The sequence below is a fragment of the Salvelinus namaycush genome, unplaced genomic scaffold, assembly GCF_016432855.1.
Source record: "Salvelinus namaycush isolate Seneca unplaced genomic scaffold, SaNama_1.0 Scaffold12, whole genome shotgun sequence".
Classification (NCBI taxonomy): domain Eukaryota; kingdom Metazoa; phylum Chordata; class Actinopteri; order Salmoniformes; family Salmonidae; genus Salvelinus; species Salvelinus namaycush.
This window is the reverse complement of record NW_024057897.1, coordinates 366001-387595: the sequence shown is the minus strand read 5'-3', so window position 1 is coordinate 387595 and position 21595 is coordinate 366001. Positions and strand designations below refer to the sequence as shown.

General features: G+C 46.4%; 1 protein-coding gene across 1 annotated transcript in view; it reads right to left on the bottom strand.

Annotated features, from left to right (window-relative positions):
• Positions 1–2732: 2732 nt before the first annotated feature.
• relt (RELT TNF receptor) overlaps positions 2733–21595 on the bottom strand; it is a 40035-nt gene continuing 21172 nt past the window's right edge. Inside the window, exons 6-10 of the mRNA XM_038982521.1 lie at positions 9895–9975; positions 9218–9296; positions 4798–5193; positions 2917–3076; positions 2733–2834 (exon numbers count right to left, since the gene is read on the bottom strand). Coding sequence (XP_038838449.1) covers positions 2733–2834; positions 2917–3076; positions 4798–5193; positions 9218–9296; positions 9895–9975 — 818 coding nt within the window. The remainder of the gene's footprint in view (positions 2835–2916; positions 3077–4797; positions 5194–9217; positions 9297–9894; positions 9976–21595) is intronic.

The following is a 21595-nucleotide window of genomic DNA, read 5'->3' as shown; positions in this document are numbered from 1 at the left end:
GCTGAGGGAATGACATTGAGATGGTCAAAGTCAAAATATTCCTATGATAATGTAGTTTCCTTTAGGATACAGTTTTTACTCAGATTACCCAGAGATGATAGTGACTGTCTGCATGCTCTCCTCGGAAGAGTAGGAAAGTTTGTGTTTATGTGTTTGTGTGTGTTTGTGTGTGTGCGTGTGTGTGCGTAGCAATACGTAATAACAGTTGAATGAAAATGGAATGAATAATGCATCTGTAGTGTTTATCTTTGGGGGAAAAAGAGACTAGTTGATTATCCTACTAACTTATTCTATGTTTGTTGAAAGGCAATTGTCACAAGGCAGGAAGTGAGGTCATGGTTTGAGCTAAGTGCCACATGGAGCAGGATGGCACTGATCAATGGTCAGTGTAGCTCTGTGACACGCCAGGAGAGAGGAAGTTACAGGACAAAGCACATCTCCCCCAAAATGCCTGGGACATATTTAAGTGTGTCAAAATAAGCACCACAAACTACTGGCAAACCCACACCCTGTCCCTGACTGACTCTGTCCCTGACTCTGTCCCTGACTGACTCTGTCCCTGACTCTGTCCCTGACTGACTCTGTCTCTGACTCTGTCCCTGACTGACTCTGTCCCTGACCTTGTCCCTGACTCTGTCCCTGACCTTGTCCCTGACTCTGTCCCTGACCTTGTCCCTGACCTTGTCCCTGACCTTGTCCCTGACTCTGTCCCTGACCTTGTCCCTGACTCTGTCCCTGACTCTGTCCCTGACTCTGTCCCTGACTCTGTCCCTGACTCTGTCCTGACCTTGTCCCTGACTCTGTCCTGACCTTGTCCCTGACCTTGTCCCTGACCTTGTCCCTGACTCTGTCCCTGACCTTGTCCCTGACCTTGTCCCTGACTCTGTCCCTGACTCTGTCCCTGACCTTGTCCCTGACTCTGTCCTGACCTTGTCCCTGACTTTGTCCTGACCTTGTCCCTGACTTTGTCCTGTCCCTGACTTTGTCCTGTCCCTGACTTTGTCCTGTCCCTGATCCTGACTTTGTCCTGTCCCTGATCCTGACTTTGTCCTGACTTTGTCCTGACTCTGTCCCTGACTCTGTCCCTGACTCTGTCCCTGACTCTGTCCCTGACCTTGTCCCTGACCTTGTCCCTGACCTTGTCCCTGACCTTGTCCCTGACTTTGTCCTGTCCCTGACTTTGTCCTGTCCCTGACTTTGTCCTGTCCCTGACTTTGTCCTGACCTTGTCCCTGACTTTGTCCTGTCCCTGATCCTGACTCTGTCCCTGACTCTGTCCCTGACTCTGTCCCTGACTCTGTCCCTGACTCTGTCCCTGACTCTGTTCCTGTCCCTGTCCCTGACTCTGTCCTGTCCCTGATCTTCTCCCTGACTCTGTCCCCGACCCTGTCCCTGACTCTGTCTGACCCTCCTCTGTACAAATCTAAGAGTTTCATTATTCACATCCCTATGTACATACAGTATATACAGTCATTTACACCACTGTTACCACATGTTCAACTTGAATCAGAAACTAAATGAAGTTAAATTCCATCTATAAGACCAAAATAGTCCAACATGTAGTTCATGCTGTTTGTATATTATCATGTCTCTCTGTCAATGTTGGAGACTACATTCAACATTATCAAGAAGGCCTAAAACTTACGCTAATCAGCATTTCAAATATAACAAGTCAAAACAGCTGAAAGTGTTAGAAAAATGATTAAAAGTTTTCTGCACTACAAATTGGAGTGGTTTCCTATAATAATAATAATACTTGTTATTTTTTGTATGTGTGCTATGTGTCTATGTAGGCCTACCTCCGTGTGTGTGTGTGTGTGTGTGTGTGTGTGTGTGTGTGTGTGTGTGTGTGTGTGTGTGTGTGTGTGTGTGTGTGTATTGCACAGTGTCGCGTGCAGACGGTGTTAAGGTCCTCCAACCTGTCCAGAGTCTTATGGAAGCACAACCACACGGTTGGGTTAATTCATAGTTTGTTCCTCCTCTCGTCTCCCTGCCTCTAAAGACAATAGGATAAAATACAACTTGTTTGTGTTATAAATAGAAGGGTTTCCCTTTGTCTGGCACTCAGGCTAACTTCCCAACAAGCACCCAGGCTAACTTCCCAAATCGTAACGAGGAGGATAATCAACTTCTCTGGTCGCCATTTTGGAATCCCATCACATCCATCGATCAGCGAGGTAGAGTTATTTTTACCCAGCATTCCTCTCTGCGAATGTTTAGCTGTTAACCTGTAAGAGAGAGAGCAAGTGGAAAGAGAGAGAGAGAGAGACAGAGAGAAAGAGAAAGAGAGACAGAGAAAGAGAGAGAGAAAGAGAGAGAGAGAGAGAGAGAGAGAGAGAGAGAGAGAGAGAGAGAGAGAGAGAGAGAGAGAGAGATTATTAGAATGGTTGATCGTTGACTCACAGGATGTTGCTTCATGGGAATGTGCCTTACAGGCAGGACGTGAGAGGTGGTGTGTGTTCCCAATGTCACCACCAGGGGTCAGTAGCTTCCTCACTAACTGTCAGGGATGGGATGCCAACTGGCAATTTGACGCAAAAATACAATTTAATTCATTCACTCGTCAGCACTGACAAAACGTAAGTGTGTCGTGATTGTGTGTGTCACGTTTAAACCTGCTGAGCTAGACGTGTGTGTTTTTGTCACTAATGACTAACTAGGGAGGGTGTGTGTGTGGTGGAGGGAGTTCTTCCCCGCACCACAATGACAGGCAATGTGTTACTATTCCATAATTCAGCGGTCACTAGAAGAATATGATCTAACGTCCTCTGTGTGCAGGGTCAGGGTCTCCTGAGAGAACTCAACAGCACTCCAAAAAGCAGAATGTTCTGTGGACTGGAAAGAGGAATAGAGGAGGTGAAAATAAAACGAGAGAAAGATGAGAGGGAGAATCAGCAAGACAGGAAGTAACCGTCACCTCCTGTGTACCCCTGGCAGCTGATGAGGATGATGACGAGGATGACTTGTTCGCCCCCAGCAGAGATGAATCCTCCACTGAGTCTGAGTCACTCGACTCTGGGCAGAATGTCATCTCCATGGAACCAGGCCTCTGCTCCTGAATCTGAGCCACCTGAAACCTGTCAATCAAACGGAAGATTGACACACGGCGCATGGATATACCTACGTACAGTTGAAGTCGGAAGTTTACATACACTTAGGTTGGAGTCATTAAAACTCCTTTTTCAACCACTCCACAAATTTCTTGTTAACAAACTATAGTTTTTGCAAGTCGGTTAGGACATCTACTTTGTGCATGACACAAGTACTTTTTCCAACAATTGTTTACAGACAGATTATTTCACTTATAATTTCACTGTATCACAATTCCAGTGGGTCAGAAGTGTACATACACTAAGTTGACTGTGCCTTTAAACAGCTTAGAAAATGATGTCATGGCTTTAGAAGCTTCTGATAGGCTAAGTGACATAATTTGAGTCAATTGGAGGTGTACCTGTGGATGTATTTCAAGGCCTACCTTCAAACTCAGTGCTTCTTTGCTTGACATCATGGGAAAATCAAAAGAAATAAGCGAAGACCTCAGAAAAAAATTGTAGACCTCCACAAGTCTGGTTCATCCTTGGGATCTTTTTCCAAACTCCTGAAGTTACCACGTTCATCTGTACAAACAATAGTACACAAGTATAAACACCATGGGACCACGCAGCCGTCATACCGCTCAGGAAGGAGACGCGTTCTGTCTCCTAGAGATGAACGTACTTTGGTGCGAAAAGTGCAAATCAATCCCAGGACAACAGCAAATGACCTTGTGACGATGCTGAAGGAAACAGGTACAAAAGTATCTATATCCACAATAAAATGAGTCCTATATCGACATAGCCTGAAAGGCCGCTCAGCAAGGAAGAAGGCACTGCTCCAAAACAGCCATAAAAAAGCCAGACTACGGTTTGCAACTGCACATGGGGAAAAAGATCGTACTTTTTGGAGAAATGTCCTCTGGTCTGATGAAACAAAAATAGAACTGTTTGGCCATAACGACCATCGTTATGTTTGGAGGAAAAAGGGGGACGCTTGCATCCGAAGAACACCATCCCAACCGTGAAGCACTGGGGTGGCAGCATCATGTTGTAGAAGTGCTTTGCTGCAGGAGGGACTGGTGCACTTCACAAAATAGATGGCATCATGAGAAGGAAAATTATGTGGATATATTGAAGCAACATCTCAAGACATCAGTCAGGAAGTTAAAGCAAATTAAAGCCCATCGCAAATGGGTCTTCCAAATGGACAATGACCCCAAGTTTACTTCCAAAGTTGTGGCAAAATGGCTTAAGGACAACAAAGCCCTGACCTCAATCCCTTAGAAAATGTGTGGGCAGAACCGAAAAAGCGTGTGCGAGCAAGGAGGCCCACAAACCTGACTCAGTTACACCAGCTCTGTCAGGAGGAATGGGCCAAAATTCACCCAACTTATTGTGGGAAGCTTGTGGAAGGCTACCCAAAACGTTTGATCCAAGTTAAACAATTTAAAAGCAATGCTACCAAATACTAATTGAGTGCATGTAAATTTCTGACCCACTGGGAATGTGATTAAATAAATAAAAGCTGAAATATATCATTCTCTCTGCTATTATTCTGACATTTCACATTCTTAAAATGAAGTGGTGATCGTAACTGACCTAAGACAGGGAATTTGTGCTCGGATTAAATGTCAGGAATTGTGAAAAACTGGGTTTAAATGTATTTGGCTAAGGTGTATGTAAACTTCCGACTTCAACTGTATGTACACAATGCTCACACCTAGGAACAGTATATGTGTGTGTGTGTGTGTTTCCATCCTCACCTCCCAACAGACCGGGTCACCTCCCCAGGCATCCTCCACTTCCCCTCAGGGAGTAACCCTGACCCAGCCCTGGGGGTCTGGGAGATCTTAGTGGCGGAGTGATGTGTGTCCACAGGGGACAGGAGAGGAGTCTTCTGGAGGGCCTGGAGGTCCCGAGGGGGTAACAGGAGAGACTGAGGGGGTTTGAGGGGGGTCAGCAGGAACTGTGGGGGTTTGAGGGGGCCGAAGGGGGGCAGGAGGATGGGGGGCCATTTCTTCTGGGCACAGCGGGAGCAGCAGTAGCCGTGTCGGGGGCCAGACAGACCAGACAGACCAGAGATGGTGTGGAGGTGAGACTGGTGAGGACATAGTCTGGGTAAGGAGAGGAACTGAGTCAAAGGAGACAGCACCGGGAACCTGGAGTTGGGAGAGAGAGAGAACATGTATGAGCAGGTATGCAGGCACACACACAGACGGGGAAATGACCATAGTGCGCCACACATGCAAAACACACACTTTTACATGGTTTTGGCGTATGCATGTGTTTGTGTGTGTCTGTGTCTGTGTGTGTGTGTGTGTGTGTGTGTGTGTAATAGGGTAGGGACAAACAGCAATACCCCACATCTGGTTTCTGTCCAACTACATCGCCCTCTTCAGAAATCAACCCCACTAGCCTACTGAAGCCCCATGCCTACTGAAGCCCCTGGTCTACTGAAGCCCCTGGCCTACTGAAGCCCCTGGCCTACTGAAGCCCCTGGCCTACTGAAACCCCTGGCCCACTGAAGCCCCTGGCCTACTGAAGCCCCTGGCCTACTGAAGCCCCTGGCCTACTGAAGCCCCTGGCCTACTGAAGCCCCTGGCCCACTGAAGCCCTGGGCCTACTGAAGCCCCAGGCCTACTGAAGCCCCAGGCCTACTGAAGCCCCTGGCCCACTGAAGCCCCTGGCCTACTGAAGCCCCTGGCCTACTGAAGCCCCATGCCTACTGAAGCCCCATGCCTACTGAAGCCCCTGGCCTACTGAAGCCCCTGGCCTACTGAAGCCCCTGGCCTACTGAAGCCCCTGGCCTACTGAAGCCCCTGGCCCACTGAAGCCCTGGGCCTACTGAAGCCCCTGGCCCACTGAAGCCCCTGGCCTACTGAAGCCCCTGGCCCACTGAAGCCCTGGGCCTACTGAAGCCCCTGGCCTACTGAAGCCCCTGGCCCACTGAAGCCCTGGGCCTACTGAAGCCCCTAGCCTACTGAACCCCCTGGCCTACCAGTGAAACGCCTGGCAACTGGCAGAGCCCTCCCTTTATTAAAATGCACAGTGTCCAAGCGGCTCTGCCATCCCAGCCTTCATGAAACCACTCAGTGCAGAGCTGCCTATTGTTCCATTGTGTGGGAGGGTCCTGTAATGCTTCTCTGACCCCAACGACCCCCACTAACCTCTGGTTACCCCTGGACCACAGAAAAGGTATGTGTGTTTGTGTGCGTGTGTGCATAATGCTTGTATGTGTGAGTATGTAGAGCGTTCCAGAACGCAAGCTGACAAACTCACAGTAGAGAACAGCAGAACATTTCAGAACATCTGACCGACAGACATAATCTATAGGGCTTTTCCATTAAGCTGTACCATATATCCTTCTGCTGTTATCTGTGTTCTATACCCTGTCCTGTAACCTGTGTTCTACACCGTGTTCTGTAATCTGTGTTCTATACCCTGTCCTGTAACCTGTGTTCTATACCCTGTCCTGTAACCTGTGTTCTATACCCTGTCCTGTAACCTGTGTTCTATACCCTGTCCTGTAACCTGTGTTCTATACCCTGTCCTGTAACCTGTGTTCTATACCCTGTCCTGTAACCTGTTTTACAGCACAGGGTATAGAGAACCGGTCGGTCGGTCGGTCGGTCAGTGTGTGTGAAGGCACAGGAGTTCAAGGCCGACCGTGGTACTGTAGGCATCGTTAGCAGAAAACAGGTTCCACCATTTTAGTGAACGGAAAAACAGAAAACTGTGTGGTCAGTCTTCGTGTAAATAAAAAGACGTTTTGACGACAATCCTTCCACGGAGGGCCGAGTGTCTTGATTGATGAATTAAGGTCACTGATTAGTAAGGCTCTTTCCACACCTGGTTGTCTAGGTCTTAATTGAAAGGAAAAAACTAAAACCAGCAGACTAGGCCCTCCATGGAAGGAGTTTGACACCCCTGATTAATTGTAGCTTGCAGTACCCCGGTCGGCCTTTAACTTGAGTTACTCGATGAGAGGGGGCAGCACTCACGTAGCCTGCAATATCACTTCCTGGAGTAGCTCAAACTGTCATGTCTTTATGAGACACCATCTGACCTCATTTGGCTTAGATGTGCTATTGCGTCTTCACATAGGAAGAGGGTCTCAAAGGGAGGGTATATTACTGGAAACTTTCTAAGTGTACCAGTAAACTACCAGAATGTTGGTATCTTTCAATGATTTTTTGTAATCTAATCACAAAACATCTAGTGGCCCTTTTGAGTACTTCAGATTATCACAGGTGTCTAATTATCTCTGGCCCACTGTGTGGCTTTATCATATGTAAAATATGAAATAATTAAGTAAGATGATTTGAAATAAAAAAATAGAATGACAAAGGTGTAAAACATTATACTAAATATAAACCGTCAACTTAGTGAATACCACTAGTGTTTTAATATGAGGGTTTCAGCATGAAATATTTTTTACAAACTAAGGAAAATAAATGTATTTTACTATGTCAAAATATATTTGTTGTCAATGTTTTGGCGTCAAACTGGTGGGAATTGAGATAATTGATTACTTGATTGGCTATTTTCTCATTAACCATTATGGTCTATTTTACTAGAAACTCATGGACAATATGGACACAGATATAAAAAATGAATACTATGTATGAATACATTTTCTTGTGTTACAGCCTGAATAAAAACATATATTAAATTGAGATGTTTTGTCACTGACTTACTCACAATACCCACAATGTTAAAGTGGACTTATGTTTTTCAAAATTTTTACAAATTCATTAAAAATGAAAAGCTGAAATGTCTACGTTCAATAAGTATTCAACCCTTTTTTAATGGCAAGCCTAAATAAGTTCAGGAGAAAAGATTTGCTTAATAACAAGTCACATAATAAGTTGCATGAACTCATTCATAATTTTTGAATGACTACCTCATATACAATTATATGTAATGTCCCTCAGTTGAGCAGTGAATTTCAAACACAGATTCAACCACAAAGACCAATTCCTGGCAAGGAAGGGCACCTATTGGTAGATGGGTAAAAATAAAATAAAAAATACATTGAATATCCCTTTGAGCATGGTTAATTACACTTTGGATGGTGTATCAATACACCCAGTCACTACAAAGATACAGACGTCCTTCCTAACTCAGTTGCCGGAGAGGAAGGAAACCTCTCAGGGATTTCATGAGGCCAATGGTGACTTTAAAACTGTTGCAAAGTTTAATGGCTGTGATAGGAGAAAACTGAGGATGGATCAACAACATTGTAGTTGCTCCACAATACTAACCTAAATGACAGAGTGAAAAGAAGGAAGCCTGTACAGAATAAAAATATTCCAAAACATGCATCCTGTTTGCAACAAGGCACTAAAGTAAAACTGCAAAATTGTTATGTTTGGGGCAAATCCAATACAACACATTACTGAGTACCACTCTGCATATTTTCAAGCATAGTGGTGGCTGCATCATGTTATGGGTATGCTTGTCATTGTTAAGGATAGGATAAAAAGAAAGGAATGGAGCTAAGCACAGTCTAAATCCTAGAGGAAAACTTGGTTCACTCTGCTTTCCACCAGACACTGGGAGATGAATTTCCCTTTCAGCAGGACAATAACCTAAAACACAAGGCCAAATATACACTGGAGTTGCTTACCAAGAAGACAGTGAATGTTCCTGAGTGGCCGAGTTACAGTTGTGTCTTAAATCTGCTAGATAATCTATAGTAAGACCTGAAAATGACTGTCTAACAATGACCAACAACCATTCTGACAGAACTTGACATATTTAGAAAAAAATAATTGCCTAATGTTGCACAATCCAGGCGTGGAAATCTCTTAGAGACTCATCCAGAAAGACTCACAGTTGTATTTACTGCCAAAGGTGCTTCTACAAAGTATTGACTCAGGGGTGTGAATACTTATGTCAATGAGATATGTCTGTATTTAATTTTCAATAAATTTGCAAAAAAATTCTAAAAACATATTTTCACTTTGTCATTATTGTGTATTGTGTGTAGATGGGTGAGCAATAAATAAATGTCATCCATTTTGATTGCAGGCTGTGACACAACAAAACGTAGAATAAGTCAAGGGGTATGAATATTTTCTGAAGACACTGTGTACAGTCATTGCTCTCACCCAGTATGACTAAGCAGAACACTGTTTAAGGTAGGTATGTCTATGCATGTATTATATATAGGGTTCTCACTTGATTGAGGAGGCTTTGCTGATGGCCATCTGTTTACTCTCGTACTCCAGTAGCAGCTCCTCCAGGGCAGCAGCATTCTCTACAACACATACAGCACTTCAGCAAATACTTTCATTACTACATACATAACTGTAGGAGTGATTACACACACACACACACACACACACACACACACACACACACACACACACACACACACACACACACACACACACACACACACACACACAACCACACACACACACACACACACACACACACACACGCACACACACGCACACACGCACACACGCACACACGCACACGCACACGCACACACAGATTTTTAGGGAAGATATTATTGACAGTGGATGAAATCAGATCAGTGTGATGACCGCGTTCAAACTCAATTGGCTATTATCTCGTATTGATGAAGTTAGTGGTTTCAAAACCCACAACCCTATTAGCAGAGACGTCTCTCTGTGTTTGCAGATCTGAACAGACTGTATAGTAGTAAGCAATATGCCTAAACCTGGTCTTGTGATGAGCATAGGAGAGCCTACACCCATCTTTTTCACTTTCAGATCACCAACACAGAAGGGGTAAAGGCTAGGGGTTGCTTTACGTTCAGGCCTATGACATAAGCAGAAGCAGTGACATCATCAGAAACAGTGACGTCATCATAAAGGGACTAGTACCTTTCTTCTCTGTGATGAGGCGCACTAGAACACTGATGGTGTCTTCATTAGGATCGTCTACGATGTAGGGACAAGCGTTACCTACAGAGATAGAGGGAGCGAGTGAGAGAGAGGGAGGGGGAGAGAAACAGAGAGGGGGGGGGCGCAGAGGGAGTGAGGGAGAAAGAGAGAAAGAAAGAGAGCGGGAGAGAGAGCGAGAGAGGGGAGACGGAGGGAGAGAAATATTCAACATTACTACCCAGAGATAAAGACAGGCCATTTTAAATTAACCGACCGGAAAACCAGACAGGGACTGAACTGGGATTAAGTTTATAAATAAAGAAACATTCCACAGGGATTTGAACCAAAATTACTTTTCAACTCATTAAAGAGGAGGCAAAGGAAATCATGAAGACGGTCTTTGTCTATTTGAACAGGTGTGATGTATGTGTTTGAGTGACACTTCAGTGTGATGTATGTGTTTGAGTGACACCAGTGTGATGTATGTGTTTGAGTGACACTTCAGTGTGATGTATGTGTTTGAGTGACACCAGTGTGATGTATGTGTTTGAGTGACACTTCAGTGTGATGTATGTGTTTGAGTGACACTTCAGTGTGATGTATGTGTTTGAGTGACACTTCAGTGTGATGTATGTGTTTGAGTGACACCAGTGTGATGTATGTGTTTGAGTGACACCAGTGTGATGTATGTGTTTGAGTGACACCAGTGTGATGTATGTGTTTGAGTGACACCAGTGTGATGTATGTGTTTGAGTGACACCAGTGTGATGTATGTGTTTGAGTGACACTTCAGTGTGATGTATGTGTTTGAGTGACACCAGTGTGATGTATGTGTTTGAGTGACACCAGTGTGATGTATGTGTTTGAGTGACACCAGTGTGATGTATGTGTTTGAGTGACACCAGTGTGATGTATGTGTTTGAGTGACACTTCAGTGTGATGTATGTGTTTGAGTGACACCAGTGTGATGTATGTGTTTGAGTGACACCAGTGTGATGTATGTGTTTGAGTGACACTTCAGTGTGATGTATGTGTTTGAGTGACACCAGTGTGATGTATGTGTTTGAGTGACACTTCAGTGTGATGTATGTGTTTGAGTGACACCAGTGTGATGTATGTGTTTGAGTGACACCAGTGTGATGTATGTGTTTGAGTGACACCAGTGTGATGTATGTGTTTGAGTGACACCAGTGTGATGTATGTGTTTGAGTGACACTTCAGTGTGATGTATGTGTTTGAGTGACACCAGTGTGATGTATGTGTTTGAGTGACACCAGTGTGATGTATGTGAAACAACTGAGGGCTGTTGCACACCAACAGAGATGAGTAAACTTGCTAAATCTCCCGAGTTCTGAAATTCTCTATCTCTCTCTCATTTAATTTCAATTTAAGGGCTTTATTGGCATGGGAAACATATGTTAATATTGCCAAAGCAATAAACAAAAGTGAAATAAACAATAAAAAAAGAACAGTAAACATTACACTCACAGAAGTTCCAAAAGAATAAAGACATTTCAAATGTCATATTGTGTCTATATACAGTGTTGTAATGATGTAGAAATAGTTAAAGTACAAAAGGGAAAATAAATAAACATAAATATGGGTTGTATTTACAATGGTGTTTGTTCTTCACTGGTTGACCTTTTCTTGTGGTAACAGGTCACAAATCTTGCTGCTGTGATGCACACTGTGGTATTTCACCCAATAGATATGGGAGTTTATCAACATTGGGTTTGTTTTCGAATTCTTTGTGGATCTGTGTAATCTGAGGGAAATATGGTCATACATTGGGCAGGAGGTTAGGAAGTGCAGCTCAGTTTTCCACCTCATTTTGTGGGCAGTGTGCACATAGCCTGTCTTCTCTTGAGAGCCAAGTCTGCCTACGGCGGCCTTTCTCAATAGCAAGGCTATGCTCACTAAGCTTCCTTAGGTTTGGGTCAGTCACAGTGGTCAGGTATTCTGCCACTGTGTACTCTCTGTTTAGGGCCAAATAACATTCTAGTTTGCTCTGTTTTTTTGTTAATTCTTTCCAATGTGTCAAGTAATTATCTGTTTGTTTTCTCATGATTTGGTTGGGTCTAATTGTGTTGCTGTCCTGGGGCTCTGTGGGGTCTGTTTGTGTTTGTGAACAGAGCCCCAGGACCAGCTTGCTTAGGGGACTCTTCTCCAGGTTCATCTCTCTGTAGGTGATGGCTTTGTTATGGAAGGTTTGGGAATCACTTCTGGTGGTTGTAGAATTTAAGCCTCTTTTCTGGATTTTGATCATTAGCAGGTATCGGCCTAATTCTGCTCTGCATGCATTATTTGGTGTTTTACGTTGTATACAGACAATATCTTTGCAGAATTCTGCTTGCAGAGTTTCGATTTGGTGTTTGTCCCAATTTTTTTTCTCTCTCTAGTCTCTCTCTAGTCTCTCTCTAGTCTCTCTCTCTAGTCTCTCTCTCTCTAGTCTCTCTCTCTCTAGTCTCTCTCTAGTCTCTCTCTAGTCTCTCTCTCTCTAGTCTCTCTCTCTCCAGTCTCTCTCCAGTCTCTCTCCAGTCTCTCTCCAGTCTCTCTCTCTCTAGTCTCTCTCTAGTCTCTCTCTAGTCTCTCTCTAGTCTCTCTCTCTAGTCTCTCTCTCTAGTCTCTCTCTCTAGTCTCTCTCTAGTCTCTCTCTCTCTAGTCTCTCTCTAGTCTCTCTCTCTCTAGTCTCTCTCTCTCTAGTCTCTCTCTCTCTAGTCTCTCTCTAGTCTCTCTCTCTCTAGTCTCTCTCTCTCTAGTCTCTCTCTAGTCTCTCTCTAGTCTCTCTCTCTAGTCTCTCTCTCTCTAGTCTCTCTCTCTCTAGTCTCTCTCTCTCTAGTCTCTCTCTAGTCTCTCTTTAGTCTCTCTCTCTCTAGTCTCTCTCTCTCTAGTCTCTCTCTCTCCAGTCTCTCTCCAGTCTCTCTCCAGTCTCTCTCCAGTCTCTCTCCAGTCTCTCTCTAGTCTCTCTCTCTCTAGTCTCTCTCTCTCTAGTCTCTCTCTAGTCTCTCTCTAGTCTCTCTCTCTAGTCTCTCTCTAGTCTCTCTCTAGTCTCTCTCTAGTCTCTCTCTAGTCTCTCTCTCTCTAGTCTCTCTCTCTCTAGTCTCTCTCTCGTCTCTCTCTCTCTAGTCTCTCTCTCTCTAGTCTCTCTCTAGTCTCTCTCTCTCTAGTCTCTCTCTAGTCTCTCTCTCTCTAGTCTCTCTCTAGTCTCTCTCTAGTCTCTCTCTCTCTAGTCTCTCTCTAGTCTCTCTCTCTCTCTCTAGTCTCTCTCTAGTCTCTCTCTCTCTAGTCTCTCTCTCTCTAGTCTCTCTCTAGTCTCTCTCTAGTCTCTCTCTCTCTAGTCTCTCTCTCTCTAGTCTCTCTCTAGTCTCTCTCTCTCTAGTCTCTCTCTAGTCTCTCTCTCTCTAGTCTCTCTCTAGTCTCTCTCTAGTCTCTCTCTAGTCTCTCTCTAGTCTCTCTCTCTCTAGTCTCTCTCTCTCTAGTCTCTCTCTAGTCTCTCTCTCTCTAGTCTCTCTCTCTCCAGTCTCAATCTCTCCAATCTCTCTCTCTCTCTAGTCTCTCTCTCTCTAGTCTCTCTCTAGTCTCTCTCTCTCCAATCTCTCTCTCTCTAGTCTCTCTCTCTCCAGTCTCTCTCCAGTCTCTCTCTCTCCAGTCTCTCTCTCTCCAGTCTCTCTCTCTCCAGTCTCTCTCTCTCCAGTCTCTCTAGTCTCTCTCTCCAGTCTCTCTCTCTCCAGTCTCTCTCTAGTCTCTCTCTCTCCAGTCTCTCTCTCTCCAGTCTCTCTCTCTCTAGTCTCTCTCTCTCTAGTCTCTATCCATTCCTCTCCCCATCTCTCTAGTCTCTCTCTCTAGTCTCTCTCTCTCTAGTCTCTCTCTCTCTAGTCTCTCTCCAGTCTCTCTCTCTCCAGTCTCTCTCTCTCTAGTCTCTCTCTCTCTCCAGTCTCTCTCTAGTCTCTCTCTAGTCTCTCTCTAGTCTCTCTCTAGTCTCTCTCTAGTCTCTCTCTAGTCTCTCTCCAGTCTCTCTCCAGTCTCTCTCTAGTCTCTCTCTAGTCTCTCTCTAGTCTCTCTCTAGTCTCTCTCCAGTCTCTCTCCAGTCTCTCTCCAGTCTCTCTGATAAAGGTGTGGGCCATGTCTCTCTCCAGTCTCTCTCTCTCCAGTCTCTCTCTCTCTAGTCTCTCTCTCTCTAGTCTCTCTCCAGTCTCTCTGATAAAGGTGTGGGCCATGTCTCTCTCCAGTCTCTCTCTCTCCAGTCTCTCTCTCTCTAGTCTCTCTCTCTCTAGTCTCTCTCCAGTCTCTCTCCAGTCTCTCTGATAAAGGTGTGGGCCATGTCTCTCTCCAGTCTCTCTCTCTCCAGTCTCTCTCTCTCCAGTCTCTCTCTAGTCTCTCTCCAGTCTCTCTCTCTCCAGTCTCAATCTCTCCAATCTCTCTCTCGCTCTAGTCTCTCTCTCTCTAGTCTCTCTCTCTCTAGTCTCTCTCTAGTCTCTCTCTCTCTAGTCTCTCTCTCTCCAATCTCAATCTCTCCAATCTCTCTCTCTCTCTAGTCTCTCTCTCTCCAGTCTCTCTCCAGTCTCTCTCCAGTCTCTCTCCAGTCTCTCTCTCTCCAGTCTCTCTCTAGTCTCTCTCCAGTCTCAATCTCTCCAATCTCTCTCTCTCTCTGGTCTCTTTCTCTCTAGTCTCTCTCTAGTCTCTCTCTCTCTAGTCTCTCTCTCTCCAGTCTCTCTCTCTCCAGTCTCAATCTCTCCAGTCTCAATCTCTCCAATCTCTCTCTCTCTCTAGTCTCTCTCGCTCTAGTCTCTCTCTCTCTCCAGTCTCAATCTCTCCAATCTCTCTCTCTCTCTAGTCTCTCTCTCTCCAGTCTCAATCTCTCCAATCTCTCTCTCTCTCTAGTCTCTCTCTCTACAGTCTCAATCTCTCCAATCTCTCTCTCTAGTCTCTCTCTAGTCTCTCTCTAGTCTCTCTCTAGTCTCTCTCTAGTCTCTCTCTCTCTAGTCTCTCTCTCTCTAGTCTCTCTCTAGTCTCTCTCTCTCTAGTCTCTCTCTCTCCAGTCTCAATCTCTCCAATCTCTCTCTCTCTCTAGTCTCTCTCTCTCTAGTCTCTCTCTAGTCTCTCTATCTCCAATATCTCTCTCTCTCTCTAGTCTCTCTCTCTCCAGTCTCTCTCCAGTCTCTCTCTCTCCAGTCTCTCTCTCTCCAGTCTCTCTCTCTCCAGTCTCTCTAGTCTCTCTCTCCAGTCTCTCTCTCTCCAGTCTCTCTCTAGTCTCTCTCTCTCCAGTCTCTCTCTCTCCAGTCTCTCTCTCTCCAGTCTCTCTCTCTCTAGTCTCTCTCTAGTCTCTCTCCAGTCTCTCTCCAGTCTCTCTCTAGTCTCTCTCTAGTCTCTCTCTCTCTAGTCTCTCTCTCTCTAGTCTCTCTCCAGTCTCTCTCTCTCCAGTCTCTCTCTCTCCAGTCTCTCTCTCTCCAGTCTCTCTCTCTCCAGTCTCTCTCTAGTCTCTCTCTAGTCTCTCTCTAGTCTCTCTCTAGTCTCTCTCCAGTCTCTCTCCAGTCTCTCTCCAGTCTCTCTGATAAAGGTGTGGGCCATGTCTCTCTCCAGTCTCTCTCTCTCCAGTCTCTCTCTCTCTAGTCTCTCTCTCTCTAGTCTCTCTCCAGTCTCTCTGATAAAGGTGTGGGCCATGTCTCTCTCCAGTCTCTCTCTCTCCAGTCTCTCTCTCTCTAGTCTCTCTCTCTCTAGTCTCTCTCCAGTCTCTCTCCAGTCTCTCTGATAAAGGTGTGGGCCATGTCTCTCTCCAGTCTCTCTCTCTCCAGTCTCTCTCTCTCCAGTCTCTCTCTAGTCTCTCTCCAGTCTCTCTCTCTCCAGTCTCAATCTCTCCAATCTCTCTCTCGCTCTAGTCTCTCTCGCTCTAGTCTCTCTCTAGTCTCTCTCTAGTCTCTCTCTAGTCTCTCTCTCTCTAGTCTCTCTCTCTCCAATCTCAATCTCTCCAATCTCTCTCTCTCTCTAGTCTCTCTCTCTCCAGTCTCTCTCCAGTCTCTCTCCAGTCTCTCTCTCTCCAGTCTCTCTCTCTCCAGTCTCTCTCTAGTCTCTCTCCAGTCTCAATCTCTCCAATCTCTCTCTCTCTCTGGTCTCTTTCTCTCTAGTCTCTCTCTAGTCTCTCTCTCTCTAGTCCCTCTCTCTCCAGTCTCTCTCTCTCCAGTCTCAATCTCTCCAGTCTCAATCTCTCCAATCTCTCTCTCTCTCTAGTCTCTCTCGCTCTAGTCTCTCTCTCTCTCCAGTCTCAATCTCTCCAATCTCTCTCTCTCTCTAGTCTCTCTCTCTCCAGTCTCAATCTCTCCAATCTCTCTCTCTCTCTAGTCTCTCTCTCTACAGTCTCAATCTCTCCAATCTCTCTCTCTAGTCTCTCTCTAGTCTCTCTCTAGTCTCTCTCTCTCTAGTCTCTCTCTCTCCAGTCTCTCTCTCTCCAGTCTCAATCTCTCCAATCTCTCTCTCTCTCTAGTCTCTCTCTCTCCAGTCTCTCTCTCTCCAGTCTCTCTCTCTCCAGTCTCTCTCTAGTCTCTCTCTCTAGTCTCTCTCTCTAGTCTCTCTCTAGTCTCTCTCTAGTCTCTCTCTCTCTAGTCTCTCTCTAGTCTCTCTCTCTCTAGTCTCTCTCTCTCTAGTCTCTCTCTAGTCTCTCTCTCTCTAGTCTCTCTCTCTCCAGTCTCTCTCTCTCCAGTCTCAATCTCTCCAGTCTCAATCTCTCCAGTCTCAATCTCTCCAGTCTCAATCTCTCCAATCTCTCTCTCTCTCTAGTCTCTCTCGCTCTAGTCTCTCTCTCTCTCCAGTCTCAATCTCTCCAATCTCTCTCTCTCTCTAGTCTCTCTCTCTCCAGTCTCAATCTCTCCAATCTCTCTCTCTCTCTAGTCTCTCTCTCTACAGTCTCAATCTCTCCAATCTCTCTCTCTAGTCTCTCTCTAGTCTCTCTCTCTCCAGTCTCTCTCTCTCCAGTCTCTCTCTCTCCAGTCTCAATCTCTCCAATCTCTCTCTCTCTCTAGTCTCTCTCTCTCCAGTCTCTCTCCAGTCTCTCTCCAGTCTCTCTCTCTCCAGTCTCTCTCTCTCCAGTCTCTCTCTCTCCAGTCTCTCTCTCTCCAGTCTCTCTCTCTCCAGTCTCTCTCTCTCCAGTCTCTCTCTCTCCAGTCTCTCTCTCTCTCTAGTCTCTCTCTAGTCTCTCTCTCTCTCTAGTCTCTCTCCAGTCTCTCTCTCTCTAGTCTCTCTCCAGTCTCTCTCTCTCTAGTCTCTCTCTCTCTCCAGTCTCTCTCCAGTCTCTCTCTAGTCTCTCTCTAGTCTCTCTCCAGTCTCTCTCCAGTCTCTCTCCAGTCTCTCTCCAGTCTCTCTCCAGTCTCTCTGATAAAGGTGTGGGCCATGTCTCTCTCTAGTCTCTCTCCAGTCTCTCTGATAAAGGTGTGGGCCATGTCTCTCTCCAGTCTCTCTCCAGTCTCTCTCCAGTCTCTCTCTAGTCTCTCTCTCTCTAGTCTCTCTCTCTAGTCTCTCTCTCTCTAGTCTCTCTCTAGTCTCTCTCTAGTCTCTCTCTCTAGTCTCTCTCTCTAGTCTCTCTCTCTAGTCTCTCTCTCTAGTCTCTCTCTAGTCTCTCTCTAGTCTCTCTCTAGTCTCTCTCTCTCTAGTCTCTCTCTCTCTAGTCTCTCTCTAGTCTCTCTCTCTCTAGTCTCTCTCTCTCTAGTCTCTCTCTAGTCTCTCTCTCTCTAGTCTCTCTCTCTCTAGTCTCTCTCTCTCTAGTCTCTCTCTAGTCTCTCTCTCTCTAGTCTCTCTCTCTCTAGTCTCTCTCTAGTCTCTCTCTCTCTAGTCTCTCTCTAGTCTCTCTCTAGTCTCTCTCTAGTCTCTCTCTCTCTAGTCTCTCTCTAGTCTCTCTCTCTCTAGTCTCTCTCTCTCCAGTCTCAATCTCTCCAATCTCTCTCTCTCTCTAGTCTCTCTCTCTCTAGTCTCTCTCTCTCCAATCTCTCTCTCTCTCTAGTCTCTCTCTCTCTCCAGTCTCTCTCCAGTCTCTCTCTCTCCAGTCTCTCTCTCTCCAGTCTCTCTCTCTCCAGTCTCTCTCTCTCCAGTCTCTCTAGTCTCTCTCTCCAGTCTCTCTCTCTCCAGTCTCTCTCTCTCCAGTCTCTCTCTCTCCAGTCTCTCTCTCTCTAGTCTCTCTCTCTCTAGTCTCTCTCTCTCTAGTCTCTCTCTCTCTAGTCTCTCTCCAGTCTCTCTCCAGTCTCTCTCTAGTCTCTCTCTCTAGTCTCTCTCTCTCTAGTCTCTCTCCAGTCTCTCTCTCTCCAGTCTCTCTCTCTCTCCAGTATCTCTCTAGTCTCTCTCTAGTCTCTCTCTAGTCTCTCTCTAGTCTCTCTCCAGTCTCTCTCTAGTCTCGCTCTAGTCTCGCTCTAGTCTCTCTCTAGTCTCTCTCTAGTCTCTCTCTAGTCTCTCTCTAGTCTCTCTCTAGTCTCTCTCTAGTCTCTCTCCAGTCTCTCTCCAGTCTCTCTCCAGTCTCTCTCCAGTCTCTCTGATAAAGGTGTGGGCCATGTCTCTCTCCAGTCTCTCTCTCTCCAGTCTCTCTCTCTCTAGTCTCTCTAGTCTCTCTCCAGTTTCTCTCCAGTCTCTCTGATAAAGGTGTGGGCCATGTCTCTCTCCAGTCTCTCTCTCTCCAGTCTCTCTCTCTCCAGTCTCTCTCCAGTCTCTCTCTCTCCAGTCTCAATCTCTCCAATCTCTCTCTCGCTCTAGTCTCTCTCTCTCTAGTCTCTCTCTAGTCTCTCTCTAGTCTCTCTCTCTCCAATCTCAATCTCTCCAATCTCTCTCTCTCTCTAGTCTCTCTCTCTCCAGTCTCTCTCCAGTCTCTCTCTCTCCAGTCTCTCTCTAGTCTCTCTCCAGTCTCAATCTCTCCAATCTCTCTCTCTCTCTAGTCTCTTTCTCTCTAGTCTCTCTCTAGTCTCTCTCTCTCTAGTCTCTCTCTCTCCAGTCTCTCTCTCTCCAGTCTCAATCTCTCCAATCTCTCTCTCTCTCTAGTCTCTCTCGCTCTAGTCTCTCTCTCTCTCCAGTCTCAATCTCTCCAATCTCTCTCTCTCTCTAGTCTCTCTCTCTCCAGTCTCAATCTCTCCAATCTCTCTCTCTCTCTAGTCTCTCTCTCTACAGTCTCAATCTCTCCAATCTCTCTCTCTAGTCTCTCTCTAGTCTCTCTCTAGTCTCTCTCTCTCTAGTCTCTCTCTCTCCAGTCTCTCTCTCTCCAGTCTCTCTCTCTCCAGTCTCAATCTCTCCAATCTCTCTCTCTCTCTAGTCTCTCTCTCCAGTCTCTCTCCAGTCTCTCTCTCTCCAGTCTCTCTCTCTCCAGTCTCTCTCTCTCCAGTCTCTCTCTCTCCAGTCTCTCTCTCTCCAGTCTCTCTCTCTCCAGTCTCTCTCTCTCTCTAGTCTCTCTCTAGTCTCTCTCTAGTCTCTCTCTCTCTCTAGTCTCTCTCTAGTCTCTCTCCAGTCTCTCTCTCTCTAGTCTCTCTCCAGTCTCTCTCTCTCTAGTCTCTCTCTCTCTCCAGTCTCTCTCCAGTCTCTCTCTAGTCTCTCTCTAGTCTCTCTCTAGTCTCTCTCTAGTCTCTCTCTAGTCTCTCTCTAGTCTCTCTCTAGTCTCTCTCTAGTCTCTCTCTAGTCTCTCTCTAGTCTCTCTCCAGTCTCTCTCCAGTCTCTCTCCAGTCTCTCTGATAAAGGTGTGGGCCATGTCTCTCTCTAGTCTCTCTCCAGTCTCTCTGATAAAGGTGTGGGCCATGTCTCTCTCCAGTCTCTCTCCAGTCTCTCTCCAGTCTCTCTGATAAAGGTGTGGGCCATGTATGAGAGCAACCAACAGAGAATAGATGTCTCTGTAGCAACCGGCGCCGAGCCATAGCACCAGAGGTGATCAGATGGGGGCACTAGAATAGCTCACTCTGCTACACGCTCCATTCAACACTCGGTGTTTGCTAGAGTGTGTGTGTTGGTCTCCATGGACAACAATATCTCTGCAGCAGCCTGAGTTGACCTATCTCTGTGAGACTGCTTCCACAGCCAGCTAATGCTAGCAGATATGTATCACAGCCAGATAATGCTAATGCTAGCAAATATGTATCACAGCCAGATAATGCTAATGTTAGCAGATATGTATCACAGCCAGATAATGCTAATGCTAGCAGATATGTATTCTGTAGAGCTTGTACAACCCCATGTTCTCAAATGAGTGTTCCCCTTGAGTGGAGTTTAAAAGAGAACTGACGTAGGAAAAGGTGTCACACACACACACACACACACACACACACACACACACACACGAATGAGTAAAGTGCTGGTGTAAGGGATTTCTCTTCAACCCACTGCCAGACAGCACTGTTATGTAAGCATAGATACAGAGAGAGAGAGTAGGGGAGAAAAGGGGGAGAAAGAGAGAGAGAGAGAGAGAGAGAGAGAGGGGGAGAAAGAAAGGGGGTGAGAGAGAGCGAGAGAGAGAAAGGGGGAGAGAGAGATGTAGAGAGAGAGAGAGTGGGGGAGAGAGAGATGCAGAGAGAGAGAGTGGGGGAGAGAGATGCAGAGAGATAGTGGGGGAGTGAGAGAGGGGGGTGAGAGAAAGGGGGGAGAAAGAGAGTGAGAGAGAGAGAGAAAGGGGGGAGAGAGATGCAGAGAGAGAGAGAGAGAGAGGGGGAGAGAGATGGATGAACAGGAGGGATGTTAATTAGATGAGTTCTAACCTCTGCTGCCTCATTCCCTCTATCACTCAGTATTGCTCTTCGCTCTCCCCTCTTCATCTTTCATAGTTCCTTTTCTTTTTCACTATTACCCATCACTTGACACCATCCTCCTCGCTTTACCCTCCCCCACCCATCTCGCTCTCTCAGTCTCTCTCTTTCTGTGTGTCTCTGCACCACTGCAGCAGCTGCCCTCAATGCTGCACGCAACAGTAAACCCTATAGACCAGAGACCTGGAACATGTCCACACACACAGCAACACACTGACACACACAGCAATACACTGACACACACAGCAACACACAGCAACACACAGCAACACACAGAGGGATGGAGCAGGGAGGGGAGAAAGGAGAGGATGGAGGGAGGAGAGGATGATATGATGGAGGGGAGGGAGGAGAGGAGGATATGATGGAGGGGAGGGAGGGGGGAGGAGAGGATGATATGATGGAGGGGAGGGAGGAGAGGAGGATATGATGGAGGGAGAGAGGGAGGAGAGGAGGGAGGGAGGAGAGGAGGGAGGAGAGGATGATATGATGGAGCAGGGAGGGGAGGGAGGAGAGGATGGAGGGAGGAGAGGAGGGAGGGGGGAGAGGATGATATGATGGAGCAGGGAGGGGAGGGAGGAGAGGATGGAGGGAGGAGAGGATGATATGATGGAGGGGAGGGAGGGGAGGAGAAGTGGATGATATGATGGAGAGGAGGGAGGAGAGAAGTGGATGATATGATGGAGAGGAAAGGAAAGGAGAAGTGGATGATATGATGGAGGAGAGGGAGGATAAGTGGATGATATGATGGAGGGGAGGGAGGAGGAGTGGATGATATGATGGAGGGGAGGGAGGGGAGGAGAAGTGGATGATATGATGGAGAGGAGGGAGGAGAGAAGTGGATGATATGATGGAGAGGAAAGGAAAGGAGAAGTGGATGATATGATGGAGGAGAGGGAGGAGAAGTGGATGATATGATGGAGGGGAGGGAGGAGGAGTGGATGATATGATGG